General features: G+C 45.8%; 1 protein-coding gene across 1 annotated transcript; it reads left to right on the forward strand.

Annotated features, from left to right (window-relative positions):
* The first annotated feature begins 261 nt into the window (after positions 1 to 261).
* Positions 262 to 433, forward strand: LOC113594327 (ATP synthase subunit ATP5MJ, mitochondrial-like). The gene is given in 2 exon segments (XM_053220605.1): positions 262 to 305; positions 307 to 433. Coding segments are annotated over 2 exon segments (171 nt in total).
* The last annotated feature ends 15,033 nt before the right edge of the window (positions 434 to 15,466 follow it).

Below are 15,466 nucleotides of genomic sequence, written 5' to 3' on the forward strand. Positions count from 1 at the left end.
CGTTCGTCTCATTAGCCAGAACTGCCATAAGATGAACTCGGGCTAAATATATAGAATTTGGGCTGGATCCATTTCAATCCTAAATAAATAAATAAATAAATAAATAAATAAAAACGATGCCGCACTTTCCACTGTTTCTCTAGCGAACCTCTTTGCCAAAACTGCTAAGGCAGTATGCATTCTTTAAGATCAGAAGAGCCAGCTTTCCGAGTCATTGGCCAGGCAGGTCCGGGCGGCCTGAGCTAGCGGTCTTGTGTCGAGATGCTTCAAAGTCTTGTTTAAAATGGTTGGATTCCCATGAGGCCAAGTTTGCGAGGAGATGTGGGTAGGAATGGGGTTGACGGGCTTTGTTGTTTTTAAAATCAAGACTGCTGATAAAAGAAGTAAAGCTTTGAAAGCTTTGAGTCATGCACCTGCTCTAGGTCGTCATTAACCAGCTTTACCTGGAGCGCACATCGGGCGGACCGTCAGCCTGGCTGTAAATTTCCGCAAGCTCTGTGAGATGGGAATGGGCATTGCGGTACACTTGTAGAAGGTGGCATGAATACATGCACCTGGGGGAGGCACCACTGCCTGTGCCCATGTTCCTCTGTCAGCGCCCCCCGTGTGCCTGTCCTACTGTGAATAGATCTTTGTAACATAGCAGTTACAGTCAGAATCTCACCGAGCCATCTCCTCATTGGAAAACCTAAGGACCCGAAGAATGAATATCTCGATTATCATAGATGTTGGGGATCAGAGCTAGGCAGCCACGCTTCTGACATTCAATCGATATCTGTTAAACAGGGGGAAAAAAGATTAGAAGAGCCACATGGTTAACATTCTTGGAAGGTTTCTACACACGTGAAGTGTGGTTATGTCACAGACAAGCTTCTCCTCATCGTCTTAAGGGAAACACCAAACTTCTTCAGGACAGCTGAGTCACTCCACGAGGAGCAGTATCCAAGACTTTCATCTGCCAAAACAATCCAACTATCAAAATGCATCCACCAATTTCCCAAGTCATTCCCCCAGGATCTGGAATTTCACAAAAGGGACAGTAACAATTCCATCCAGAGGTCTTTGCACCACTGCATGTAGGAGCTAGAAAGACCCCTCTTCTTCCTCTTTCTTCTTGGAAAGAAGACCCCTCTTCTTTCAAGAAGGGACAGAAGAGCTTACACTTCCAAGGAAACAAGATACTTTTAAATCAGTTTACATATGTACCTAGTGGGCTGACCCCAATGTGTGGGTTAATAAGGCTGAGTGGTAGCATCTCGCATTGGGGTGGTACATTTGTTATGATTGATGAGCCAATATTTACACATTATCATTAACTGAAGTCCATACTTTACATTAGGATTCATTCTTTGTGTAGTACATTCTATGGGTTTGAACAAATGTATAATGACATATATCCACCATTATAGTATCATACAGAGTAGTTTAACTGCCCTAAAAATCCCCTGTGTTCCATCTGACTCCTCCCCCCTCCCCCAAACCCTTGACAACCATTTTACTGTCTCCATAGTTTTGCCTTTTCCAGAATGTCACACAGTTGGAGTCAGTATGTAGCCTTCTCAGATTGACTTTCTTGACTTAGCAATATGCATTTAAGTTTTTTCTGTCTTTTCGTGGCTTAATAGCTCATTTCTTTTTATCACTGAATATATTCTACTGTCTATATGCACCACAGTTTGCTTATCCATTCAACTACTGAAGGATATCTTGCTTGCTTCTACTTTTTGGCAATTATGAATAAAGCTGCTATAAACACCCGTGTGCAGGTTATTATATGAACATAAGTTTTCAACTTCTTTGGGGAAACGCCAAGGAGCATAATTGCTGGGTTGTATGCTAAGAGTATATTAGTTTTATAAGAAACTGTCAAACTGACTTCCAAAATTGCCGTACCATTTTGCATTGCAACCAGCAATAAATGAGAGTTTCTATCACTCCACGTTCTGGCCAGCACTTGGTCCTGTCAATGTCGGTAGTTTATAGCTCGTTCATCCAATAAATATTCAATCTGCACCTAATTAATGCCATACACAGAGACACTCAGTCTCTTAAGTTGCTTGGAGTTCAGAATACCTGTAGGTTGAAAGTGGAAAGTTTTGAAAAGTTCCGCCTCCTTTTGATCAGTAGTTCTTAAACTTTAGTTGGCATCTGAATCATTTGGAGAGCTTGTTAAAACATAGATTGTAGTGGGCAAAGGAGGGAGTCAGGGCTCACCTCCAGAGTTTCCGATTCAGTAGATCTGGGATGGGACCCAAGAATTTGTGTTTCTAACAAGTTTCTGGATGCTGTTGCTGCTGCTGTTGGTCCAGGGACCACACCTTGAGCATCACTGCTTCTCACGTGGAAGAAAACTGTCAAATGGGACGGCCACACCCACCTTGGGCATCAGAAAAAACCCTGCCAAACGGGACAACTACAACCTTCACATTAGGCTCTGTTTTAGGACTGCTGAGATGCACCTAACCCATGGGAAAGTTCATGACGTCTACGTTTCCTCTGCTTTTAAAAGATCTCAAGCTTCTCTGAAGGGGTTTAGTTTAATTCCTATAGGAGAACAGGACAGAAAACCATTTGTTAGGTGCATTGTCACTGTCTAAGGGAGCAGCTCTATAGTGGGGAAGCCTAGCATGAGGATCCCTTCTGGAACATCAGGCAGATGTTGTTGTCAGAGGCTGTGCTAATGCATTTTGATGAGCATGACTCATGTTGGGTTTTTTTTTTTTTTTTGGTTTGTTTTTGTTTTTGTTTTTGCAGCAGCAGATGCCTCCTCATGCTAGAGCTTGTGCTGGGCTACCAAATACCAGGTGGCCCCAAGACCCTGATTGTTTATGGTGTACTTCGCAAAAGCAATGTCATCGGCAGGACATGCCTGACTATTACCCCCAGAGCCAGGCCATTCCACAGTTCCTTCTTTGTTCTACCCTTTACAAGTTACATTAAATACAGCCTCTTCTGCACCTCTGGCCTAGGAACCAGCTGCTATTCCAAGGCAATGTTACCCTAGGAAGACACTAGCTGTCATTACTATTTTGTTTGCCAGCATTTTCTAGGCCTGACTGTGCCGCATGTTTTCTCCTTAGTCTTCCCAAAGGCCTCTTCCTGTTAGCATCACCATCCCCAATTTGCAGATGAAGAAACTGAGGTTGAGGTTCAGTCCAGTTGAGACACTCACTCCAGGTCATACAGCTAATAAGTGGCAGAGCCAGAATTCAAACTCAGGCCAGGCTAATATTAAAGACCCTCATACAGAAGGGTAGATATGAACAGAGCTACTAAGATACGGACCTACAAGACAGGAGATAAAGTCTAGAATCAAGAACAAAGACGTTTGTGATACATATCTCCAGTTGGAAGTCTCCTTCCACCTTCAAGTTACCATGGAGCTCTATTCATACCCCTTAGGCAGCACCTCTCTTGGACCATGGATTAATAGAATTATTTGTATTTCATTTGTCTCATCTGATCCAGTCTTGTCCAAAGTTGGCACTGGGAAAAAAGCGTACGTTTAGGAAAAGGGCGGATGGATGAAAACCAGTCAAACTGAGCGTATCTAGCACCTAGATCTTGGTTTCTTAAACTGTACTCCAATATAAGGATCCAGTGATCCTCGGAGAAATGGCTGATTCTAGGACTGGAGCAGAAAATATACAAGATGAACCTGAGACATATTGTAGTGCCAGAAACTAAGGAAGTGCTCCCCCAGAAAAGAAGAAAAACAACTTCACAATGAAGGAGGGTTTGTCAAAGGGACACAGGAGCCAATGGGAAAAGTTTCCATTGATTAAAACTAGAGCAAATTGAGCAACAAAATAAAGGATTATTGGATTGTAATCCAAAAAATAAAATCAATATCCATGAGCTCATAGTGATATTAATAACTGATTGAATAAATAAATAGAAAGAACAGACAAATCTCCAAAGCAGAAGAATCTCCTATCAATGGTGTAGATATTCCAACTCTCAAGGCTGTAGGGCATAACTTCCTACTCCTTAAGAGTGGGCTTTACATAGTGACTTCCTTCCAGAGAGGACAACATGGAGAGAGAGGGGAAAAAATAACTTTACGGTGAAATCTGACAAATACTCTCCCAGCCAGGTGATTGAGGTCAACACCAACAAGATAAGTCAAGTCAATGCTACGTGCCCTGGATACGACTTGGTAAAAATGACACTTCGCCTTTGTGTTCTTCCTCCCCAAAGCCCACAGTCCCAGTCTAATCATGAGAAAAAAACAGGTAAATTCCAATTGAGGAGCATTCTACAAAATAACTGACAAGTATTCTCAAAACTGTCAAGGTCATCAAAAACCAAGGAAGTTTGAGAAACTGTCACAGCCAAGAAGAGCTTAGGGAGACACAATGACTAAATGTGGTATCCTGGATTGAATCCTGGAAGAGAAAAAAAAGACATCAGAAAAAAAATCCAGAAAATCTTAATAAAGTATAGGCTTTAATTATTACTAGTCTATCCATATAGGGTTATTAATTGTAACAAATGTGTCATATTAACAAAAGATGTTAATAAGAGACAGAAGTGGGTGTGGGGTATATGGGACCTCTCTGTCCAATCTTTACAATTTCTCTGTAAATCTAAAACTACTTTAAAACGTAAAGTTTATGTTTTGAGAAGGCCAAATCATGCCATTAAGTAGGTGGGATTCCAGATTGATTACTGTATGTAGGCAGACGAGGGGAGCCGGACAGAAAATGCAAAGCGCAACAAAGCTACTTACAGTTCTCGACATGAATGGCCTTCCCATTAAGGATGCATTTTATTCGTGGATTGTTATTCTAATAATGATGTTTATATTCTCGTGGCCATATTGAATCAATCTATTAGCTGCATGGTATAGGATAGCACAACTATTCAAATGCATGGATTTTTCCTTAGAAGGAACCAGGATAGCTTAATAAAGAGTCTCCATCTAGTTTCACAAGACCATTCCAGAGGAGGAATTCTGGAAGGTATTGTTCCCTTCTTCGTGGCTTTCAAAGGGCTTCTAGTTCCATTTCTAACCTCTATCAGAATCCCTACACTGCCCCAGGCAGTCACAGCAGGTAGATGGCCAAGCACAAGGGTTTCTAATAAAGGTCTACACTTGCCTTATCTGTGTTTTTTTTTTAATTTTTTTTTAATGTTTATTTATTTTTGAGACAGGGAGAGACAGCATGAACGGGGGAGGGTCAGAGAGAGAGGGAGACACAGAATCTGAAACAGGCTCCAGGCTCTGAGCTGTCAGCACAGAGCCTGACGTGGGGCTCGAACTCATGGACCACGAGACCATGACCTGAGCTGAAGTCGGATGCTTAACCGACTGAGCCACCCAGGCGCCCTGCCTTATCTGTGTTTTGATGATCATGGCTTATCACACTCAAGCAACTATAGAGTTCAGGTGAAAAGATGCCCTACAGTAGGTGGTCAAGGCAATCAGCCAGAATGTCCATACTTCCATGAGTTCCATATTTGACAGCAAGGAGTCAGTCCTACTTCTAATGAGGCAGTGTGTGGGTGAAACCCATCCTTCCTCCTTGCCTTGCACTGATCACAGAGAAACTGACCCCTGCAGATTGTGTTTTCCAGGGTTCCAGGCAAGTTTAGCAAAGGGGCAGCATTGGCAGGAGATTGAAGAGTGGAAAGAAGGGAGAAATCAGAGTATCTCTCCCCTTCTCTCTCTGCCTCACAGGGCATCTCAGCGAGGACTGCATCTCCTGCCTGGCTCCCAGCGCCCACCAGCCATGCCCACCAAGGTTGTTGGGTGACCAAACTCTCAGCTCTGGTAACACCCCTCCTCCTTCCGACTCCCCAGTCTAAGGAATTAGTGGCTTCCCACTGTTGCTGACTTCTGGATTCCTTCGCTGCCCTCTGTTTGGCTTCTTGGAGATTTCATCAGCTGCTTAACCAATTTCCTCTATTAAATATCCTCTATTTAAAATACTTTGAGTGGATTTTGATTTCTGGATTGAACTCTGCAATGTCTTAAGACCTGAGTTGTTTTCATTCCCGTCCAGATCAAGAAAAGGACACACACATGCATCCCCTCACACTCACACACGTATGCTTTGAAAGCGCTTTGCATATTTTCTCCTTATTTTATACCATAACAGTTAGTGTTTATTAGGAGCAAGTTGCTGAGCAAGGTGGATCCCTACTTCTATGATCGAGTAGGGAAGTCTTAAGGGGACCTGAGAGAATGATCCAGAGAAGCTCAGCTGAACTTCATATGACCTTCAGGCCTGACAGCACCAGCAAAATCATTATATGAATCTCCTCTAAAACAATTTTTTTGGCTACACACTTTGAAGGCTCTCCGTGCCCGCACAGTGAAAGAAGCAACGACCTTTGCTCACTATGATGTGTCATGGGGTCATCCTGGTATCTCTAGGTTAACTAGGTGAACTACAAAGAGAGCTTCCTTGATGCCAATGTTCATAAAAGATGCCAATGTTCATAAAAAGAAAGATATTGTGGCTGTCCATTAATATTGGCATCTGCATCTGGTCTGACTGACTCCATGTGGTCCCTAGATGCAGTGGCTTAGGCCATTTAGAGAGCTAGGGTGGTTTTATAGTAACTAAGAACTGTTTGGTTTAAGGTCCACTTGTTACTTTGGGAGTGGGTTTGCTTTTACTGCTGTCCAACGTAATAGATTTTGCCTAAGTTACCCAGATAGTTTTAAACTAGGAAGTTTAAAACTAAAAACTTCACTTGATCCTAAAATAAAGCAATTTGGATCCACCCAAATTTATCCAAAAATGATCAGTACTCTGACTCCTTGCTACACTGGTCTAATATCAGTGTCCTTTCAGCAACAGACATCAGTCCAGATTTATGCACAGTGTAAATTCCAGAAAGCATGATCATTGAGGACCGGGCAACTCTTGAGTGATCAAACACACAGGAATCAGTATATGAATACACAAGTACATATATATTCATGGCAGATTTTAAACAGTTTCACTAAACTGCTTTTTTATCACTTAAAAATTGTTGGCCTCGGAAAAATGAGAAGTTCAACAAAGTAGGTTTTATTATTTTTCTTTTGCTTTTATCAACAGGCTGCAATCACATATATTGAAGGATACATTCTTCCCAGAAGACACAGAGAAGCAGCTTCTTAGAAATACTGTTGGTGGACAGATGATAACCATAACTGCAAAAGGACAAGACACATGTATCAATCGGCAAGAGCAAAGGCTTAAAGTAGCCCCTGTCTTTAGCAGTTCAAACTTTCCCTACAGTAAGTAGACACGCAGTGAAACAAATTCACATGGCCATCAGCAAAACGAAGCCAGTCTTACTCTCCACCGCCACGAGGTGCTGCGATGGATTAAAAATATGTGAAGGATTTTTTATAGCCAATGGCTCACAACTTTGGAGTGTATCAGGATTGCCTGGCAGGTTGCTGTGAAGCAAATTCTTGGCTATAGTTCGCACATACTTGGTAGGTGATTAGGAGACCAAAAATTCGCCATTGAACTAGATCCCCTGGATTCTATTGCAGAAGAGTCTCTAGATCATGTTTTGAGAAATGCCGGAAGGGGCACCACTCAGGAAAAGACACAGCCCCACCCCCAAAGACAAATAAGTTTGGTAGATTTCACTTTTTAACTTGACAGGTGCCACCAGCCGTACCATAGTGGGATTAGCTGATTGAGGGCAAATCCCTTAGGGCGGGGACAAAACGTTCCTCACTTGGTCCCTGCATGGTGGCTCCTCCGTGTCTTTGCTTTTATGAAACTCCTGTGGGGACACCTGATGTCCTTCATGCACTTTCATTCCGTGTGCTCTTTTCCAAGGAGGGAAAAGCTATCCGGACAACAAATCACTGCCTTCCTCACCAGAACCCCTGCGGAGATCCCACAAATGTTATTCAAAGTGTGGCTGGCACCCCGCCCAGGCCCAGAGGTACTCATCTAGCTGGTGCCTGGACAGGGTTTGGAGTCTGGGCCAAATCTGGAACGGGATTCTGAAAGCCAATATTGGATCATTTATGATTGAGACCTGCCAAATCATGTGTCAGGAATGTCTCATTCCTTCCCCATGAAGAGCGGCAGTGTTTAAGGAAAAAACACAGCTCTGGAAATGGAGACACTCTATGCATTATCCTTATTCATTAAAACTGGAACAAAACCCCAGGAAATGCAGACACCTCCCATCACCTCCACTTCCCTTTTTTCCCCTGGTTATTTGATATAAAGTGCTGCTGAAGCTATTCTGCAAGGACATACCACACGGAGGCATCTGCCAGGCAGGCCACTGTCCCCTTTCTTCCTGTCCAGCCTGATGCGAGGCAGTGGGAGGAGAGGTGTGGGGGTGGCAAATTAAACAAAACCTTTAAAAACCAAGACTCTGGCTGGGACTCCCACCACCCAAATTACCAAGTGGAGAGGCATTTTATTTTGCTAAATGAAAGAGCTAGTTTCTATCTTCCCCGGATCATTTTCTAACCTAACTGCAGTGGAAACATTCTCAGAAAGAAAGACTTCCTTGTGTGTCTGCCCTTTATGTTGCCACGGGTCGTCCCACACGTAGAAGTTGGGCAGTGATCTGCTTCTGCTTGGGGACCAGGCCAGCCAGCAGACTCCTTGGGTCTCGTTAGGTCGCAGTCGACTCCATGTTTAAAGGTAGTACCTCCCAGACGCGGCCCAACTCTGGAAAGCATTTGCTTCTCAGTTTGCTTCTACCCACGTGACGGCTGGCAAGTTTCTGGGCCGTTCTGAGCCTCCTTTTCTCCACTGATAAAATAGGCATAGATAATTCCTCAGAGAATGTGGAGGGGAACTCAGCGAGACAGGCACAGCAAAAGGATGGCTCTTCCTTTTCCTTTGGCCTTTTTGCGGTGGGCGGGGACAGATCCGGGGATGGGAGGGAAGCGTGGCCGTTGGCTTGATCCTCAGAAAATCTCTTCATTCGTGAAACTTTAGGGTGTCCTCCTTCTACCCACATTTGTAGTGACGCGTTAGCCGCCTATCTGCAGAGATCTAACGATCTCGATCGGAGCGCTCTACACACAGTCCAGAGCTGACCTTCCATGCAGCGTCTTTGACGGCAGTGATGATGAAACTGTTTCCTGCACAGAGGAATGTAAGTCTCTTGGTTCTCGCTGACTGTGACCTAATTTCACAGAAACAGTTCTTATACGTATTTTCGATGTAAATAAAAAGCGGCCTTTAAAATAGTCACAAATGGGACTCTAAGGGCGTCTACACGACCTCTGAAAGCATGTGAATGTCCATGAGTACTTGTGGGCAGAACAAAGTTTCCAAAGAGAGCCTCGATAGCTGCACGTCCTGTAAAAATATAATGGGAGCCATGTATGTCATTTAAAACTTTCTAGTCGCTGCACTACAAAAGGAATTAAATTAATTCTAATCACCTATTTAGTTTAACCCAATATATCCAAAATATTATGGTGTGAACATGTAATCAATATAAAAAATTATGAGATAGCTTACATTCTTTTCTCTCTCTCTTTTTTTTTTTTAAACCAAGTTCACATTCAGACTCGCCTTATTTCAGGTGCTCCAAGGCCACGTGTGGCCAGTGGCTCCTATCCTGGACAATGCATATTGATAGCTTTTTCAGATTTTCACATCTTATTAATAATAAGTAGCGTTAATAACGTAACAGTGAACAGTGAGAGAACAGCGTTGAAATCTTCCGAAACCAAGTTCTTGGTCATCCCAATAACAATTCAAAGGTCTCCTTATGAGCTCAAAAAGACTTGCAGGTAAATTATCTCATCAGGCCCTCCTAACGACCCATGACGTGGACAGGGCAGATGTCATTTCCTAATATTATAGCCGAGCAAGCTAAGGCTTAAAAATATTAAGTAAGTGGCCCAAAGTTCAACAGCTAGAGGTTGGTGGGTTGGGAACTTGAACTGGGCCTCGGGACTCTAAATCTCTGGGTCTGGACGAGAAAGAGGCAGCTGCCGCCCTCTGTGATCGCATCGCTACCAGGGCAACTCTTGCTTGCATCCGCACCGAATAATAAGGTCCAGGAGGACAGACTTTGACAGGCCTCCTGTCCACCAACAACACCTAACACGGTGCTTGGCACGGCGCAGGTACATGGCTCCTACTTGGTGGATTCAATTCAACTGGACCAAAAGAGTGATCCACACCAGATGCCCTCATAGTCATCGCCAAACCTCCCCGTCTCTGGAACTTTCGGTGAAGCCAAAACCACAAAAACCACCTACATGCTGAGCTCCTGAGTTGCCTTTGTTCAGCCTTTGGGGGCCGCTCCTTCCCCAGCACACAAAATATATCTTAGGAGTTTGTGTCTGGGCGAATAACCCTCATCATGGCTCTGTTTCAATGCTCGCTTAGGGCTTTTTAATGGAAATGTACACCATCGGTGGAAAACGCGCTCTGAAAGTAGACTCAGTCTGACTTGGGACTTGGATGCTAACCTCTACCCGCCCAAGACCACCCAGAGGAGCCCCGGGACCACCTTGTGAGCCTGGTGAAGATGTAGTATGGGGGAAACACCCCCTTGCCCCTTCACCTTGCCAGCTGGATCGGGGTGAACCACACAGACCTGGGAGAGCGGTAAAATCCCTGACGAGCGATGTCAGAGGATGGCTTGAAACCTTGATGGAGACGCAGGTCTGTTCCCCGCTGCCTCCGTCCCGGGCTCCAGCTGTTCCCTGGCGTGCTTCTATTCCCCTCTGTCAGCACCGGTCTCCTTCACTGAAGCTCTCTTGCCTCCCTGTGTGGCGGCCTGGCATCCCACATCTGGTTGCCATGCCAGGATTTCATGGAGAGCCTGGGCCAGGTGCTGAGAGCTGCTATCTCCTCATGGGTATTAGGAGGCTGGAGCAAGGCAGAAATCCAGGACTGACGCTTTTCTGCCCCATGCCCTCACAGGCTGCTTCTTGCCAGCTTGCCACTAGGCACCAGAGAGGACCTTGGTACAGGGGGGACAAGCAAAAGCTTATTCTGCACTTTTTACACACACCTTAAATTGGACTGGCAAACATTCCCATAGCCCAGGACCCCGCCTGCGCCCCTACACGTGCAATCTGGGGTCCAGCTATTTCTGTCAAATGTGTCATGTTTTTGTAAGGCTGCTCCGTGAATTAGTTTTTCTGGAGAAGACCCAAAACTGTATTCACATTTTGGTTGAAATAAGAATCATTTCGAAAGCTTTGTTAAATGAGCAAACTGAGCTTAGTGCTGTGAAACATTCAGGATTCACCTGGTTCATAGCCAAGTGCCTCCCATCCCTGCACGCTGGAGTTCTAGGTACTGGAGACACAAGGTGACTCAATCATAGAGTGTCTTATAGAGTTTACAGTCTAGTGGGTGGGAGGTGGGGGTGGGTAATGAGCGGACAGAAGACAAACAGGAAAACAAATCAAACAGATCATTCTAATAATCCTAAATGCTATGAAGACATTCAAACAGGGTAACAGGGCACAGAATTATGCTGGGATGGGGAAGTCCACTTAGAAAGGTGGTCTGGAAGGCTTTCCAGAAGAGATAACGTTGGGACTGTGGAATGAATAACAAGGAGCAGCCGGCCACATGGAGGTCCAGGGAAGAGCGCGTTAAGGAGAAGAACAGAGTGAGCTTGGCGGGATGGGAGAGGCCAACATGGCCGGAGAGTGGTGAGTGAGGGGAGGGGAAAGTAGGAAGGAATGATGTTGGGAGTCATTAGGGGCCCTAAGTGACAAGTATGGATTTTACTCGAGGCCTCAGGCAAAGCCATGGGAGGGCACAGAGCAGGGGAGTAATGTGAATCGTGAGTAATGTCGCTTAGGCTTTCCGAGGTTTACAACGGCTTCTGCTGGGGATGAATGGGGGAAGGGGCCAGAAAGAAAGCAGAGGGTTGTGGTGGCCTCTTTCAAGGACATCCCAGTCTAGAGAAGGAGCAGGCACAAAATACCTAGGACTCAGGTCGGGGTGAGCCAACATAGCTTTAAACCGAGGCCGAGACAGCAGCCAATGGTGCTCACTGAGGGGACGGTGTTGCAGCAGGGCCAAACCTCCGGCTTCGTGTAGGCCACATCTTGGGTTCCGTCCCTGACGCTAAGGGCCGTTAGACTGCTTATTCGCAGATAATTCCGTGAGAAAGAGAAAATTTTATCTTGTTTAAATCTCTTCCTGAAGTGGGAGTCCCTTTCCCTTTTGTCTCCCTCCGGACCCCTGGCACAGGCTACGTGCGGAATTGGCCAAAACGGAAGCAATACATACCAGTCTGACCCCAGGAAGAGAAGACATCGAGAAAGCTGATGGATGGGGAACCAGCCTTTGTCTTGCAGCCCAAACCTCCAGATGCTGGTGGAGACTTTGTAGGAAGACCCGGTCAGAATCTTCTGCCAGTCGGTTCTAGGGCACTGATCAGATACGCAGCACCTGGTGCGAGGAGCCCTGCCTGCCCTCATCCCCACAGAGGGGGAAGGGCAGGGAAATAAAGAGGAACCAGGAGAGGAAACACGTGTCCACTCATGTGAAGGAAGTGACAGCAGCTGGTACAGGAGAGCGGCCGTTACCTTAGAGGAGGCAGGCTCCTTGTTCCAAAACTGTATTTAAGATTGGGTTGGAGGGAGGAGTGCTCCTTTGTAAAAATAACTAGCTTCTGAAGGCGACGGGAAAACTGGGAGGCAGGTGGTAAGCGTAGGCCCCAGTGGAAAACATATCCCACCATCAGAAATCGCCCAAGAGGGGCAGACACTAGACTGAGGAGAAATGGCGATGGCAAATGACAAAGAAACCCTTCTGTGGTGACCTCTACAGAGTCAAAGAACCACCATTATGGGATGCGGCCCGAGCTTGAACGTCCCTCTGGGGAGCCCCAGCACTCCTTAAGACTATGCAGGAGTACATATTGGGGATCTTAGAAGCACACATCAACATACGGAGTGGAAAAGTACCAGTCTTAACAGTTGCCCCATAGGTCATTTCTAGGTATTTCCTCAGCAGGCTGGTCTGCCCCACCCACCACAGGGAAGGGGAGAGGCTGGAGATAAGCGAGCTCCACGCCAGGGCGTGGTCCTGCACAGCAAAGCCGCAGAAGCTGGAGGCGTTCGTGCCTTCTCTTCTCTCTCCTGGAAGCCTCTCTTAACACCTAGGTCTTCTCTACCTTGTACCCTTCTTAATTGCCTCAAGGCATCCAATGAGGCCATGCTCCAACCCCCTTCTAGAACATTCGTTCAGAGCCTTCCCCTGAACTCCCACACCCCACACCACGAAGGCACACCAATCGTACTGCATGTCTGGAAAGGCAGCCTATTCAAAGCAGTTCGCTCAAAGCCATGAAAAGTCCAGAGCAACTCCACCTTCCCAGGGCTATTTACAATTTAAGATAGAACCCCAGGGGTGCCTGGTTGGCTCAGTCTCTGTCAAACTTCGGCTCCAGGTCATGGTTTCACAGTGCGTGGGTTCAAGCCCCACGTCGGGCCATCTGCTGTCAGTACAGAGCCCACTTCCTATCTTCTGTCCCCCTCTCTCTCTGCCCCTCACCCACATTGCTTATCTCTCTCTCTCTCTCTCTCTCTCTCTCTCTCTCAAAACTAAACATTTTTTAAAAACTTTAAAAAATATAAAATTAAAAAATCTTTAAAGTAGAACCCCAGGGGCACCTGGGTAGCTCCGTCGGTTAAGTGTTGGACAGTCGGTTAAGGGTTGGACTTTGGTTCAGCTCACAATCTCATAGTTTGTGAGTTCAAGCCCCACATCAGGGTTTTTGCTGTCAGCACAAAGCCGCTTGGGATCCTCTGTCTCCCTCTCTCTCTGACCTTACCTGGTGTGCGCGTGCTCTCGCTCTCTCTCTCTCTCTCAAAAGTAAACATTTAAAAAATAAATAAATAAAATAGAAGCCCAGAGAACACAAATGAGCCCCCAAGTCAACGCCTCAACCCAGGTGAGCCATCGGAACCTCCCGTGGAACTTTACAAAATACAGATTTTGTATTTCCCCTCCACATGTGGGTAAACAATGCCCAGGACAGAGGGTGGCATGGGGCCAGGGAGGTGCAATTTTCAAGCTCTTGTTTGAGGGATTCTGATGCCTGCTGAGGCTAGAACCAAGGCTCTGAGGCAACATCCCACAGAGGCTTCTGGGCTCCACGCTCACTCAATCAAAAGGTGTAAAAAGGTAAAACGGGGGTAAAACTATACCAACACACACAGAATTCACATAAAGAATTTGAACTGCTCTTCTTGTCCCATCTCCCACAGCTCCCTGCTCCTCCCTCAGCTCACCTGGGTATGGAGTCCAGTTTCTCCAGTCCACTTTGGAAAAGGCAATGGGAGAAGAGAAAAGAGAAAGGCGGGGTGTCACTGATGCTCGTCAAAGCCATTGCACCTGCACCTCTCTGCGTCTCCCCCCAACCCCAACTCCTCCCTAGAGACTGGCAATAAATCACGACAAGTAAGTAGCAGCCATTAATAATTTCTTTCCCAATTAGGGCAATGTTTAATCTCTTGCTGTCAGCCAGAATGGTCTGTGGACAAAGGATTTCTGATTAATTATAGTCATCACTGCCTTAGTGTTAGTTTTCTTCAAAAAAGAATGTATTTTCGTTTCACTTTTATTAGTGAGGTGTAGACTCTCGAATTTCTTGGCAGTCCTAAACTCAGTCAATATTTTCATTAAACTATTGTTCTCCAACCACTAAGTTCTTCAAAAATCCAACAAATTACGGTCCTGCCTCTTAAGGACCTTAATTATTTTGCTAACAGGCATTCCCTGTTTAAGGACCTGATCGCGAACAAGCACATAGACGTCATCAACCTCATATGTAATTTTCACTGAGTCACTCCCTGAACCTGGCTGTGGCCCCTATCATGTCTCAGATGTAAATTAAAACTGGGTTTCCCATCAAGGCTCTCCACCATCTGCCCTCCCCCACCTAAGAGCTTTCTACTTGGGCCCCCTCCCCCATTCATGGCTTCCTTTCCCTCTTCCTGGAATCCTCCTGACCTCCCTGTGCCATCTGGCATGTTCTCGTTCAGCTTTCAAGATGGAGACCTCTACCATCTCCCCTTTCCAGGAATTGTTCTGTACCTTCTCTAGCAGGGTGTGCATCTTCTTCCTCTAAGCCTGCCTCTGCCAGAACTCAGACATATTGTCCTGGAATATCTGCACCTCCTTCCAACTCCCCAGGTGCTGGAGATGGCGGTTGGTCATGTCTGTATCCCCAGTGCCTTGCACAAAACCTGCCCGTGGTGGGTGATCAGTATATGCTGGACGAATTAAATAAATGCACAAATAAGAAAAGCCCACTTGACACAACTCAGTCTCTCCTCCGTCTTTCTCAACTTTCCTTCCTGTGGCCTAGAGTGACCCGAAAACCACTTACCTACCATGAGGGCAGGGGTGGTGTCCATTCTGTGCCCCGTTGTATATCCCGTGGCAGATGCTCAATGGATATCTGTTGGCTATGCGGATCAATCTTTCAAGCTTTATTGCTCTAAATCCACCTCCTCTGCCCAGCTCTCTCCAGTCCCCAAAAG

Source organism: Acinonyx jubatus, chromosome C2 (assembly GCF_027475565.1).
Source record: "Acinonyx jubatus isolate Ajub_Pintada_27869175 chromosome C2, VMU_Ajub_asm_v1.0, whole genome shotgun sequence".
Taxonomy (NCBI): Eukaryota; Metazoa; Chordata; class Mammalia; order Carnivora; family Felidae; genus Acinonyx; species Acinonyx jubatus.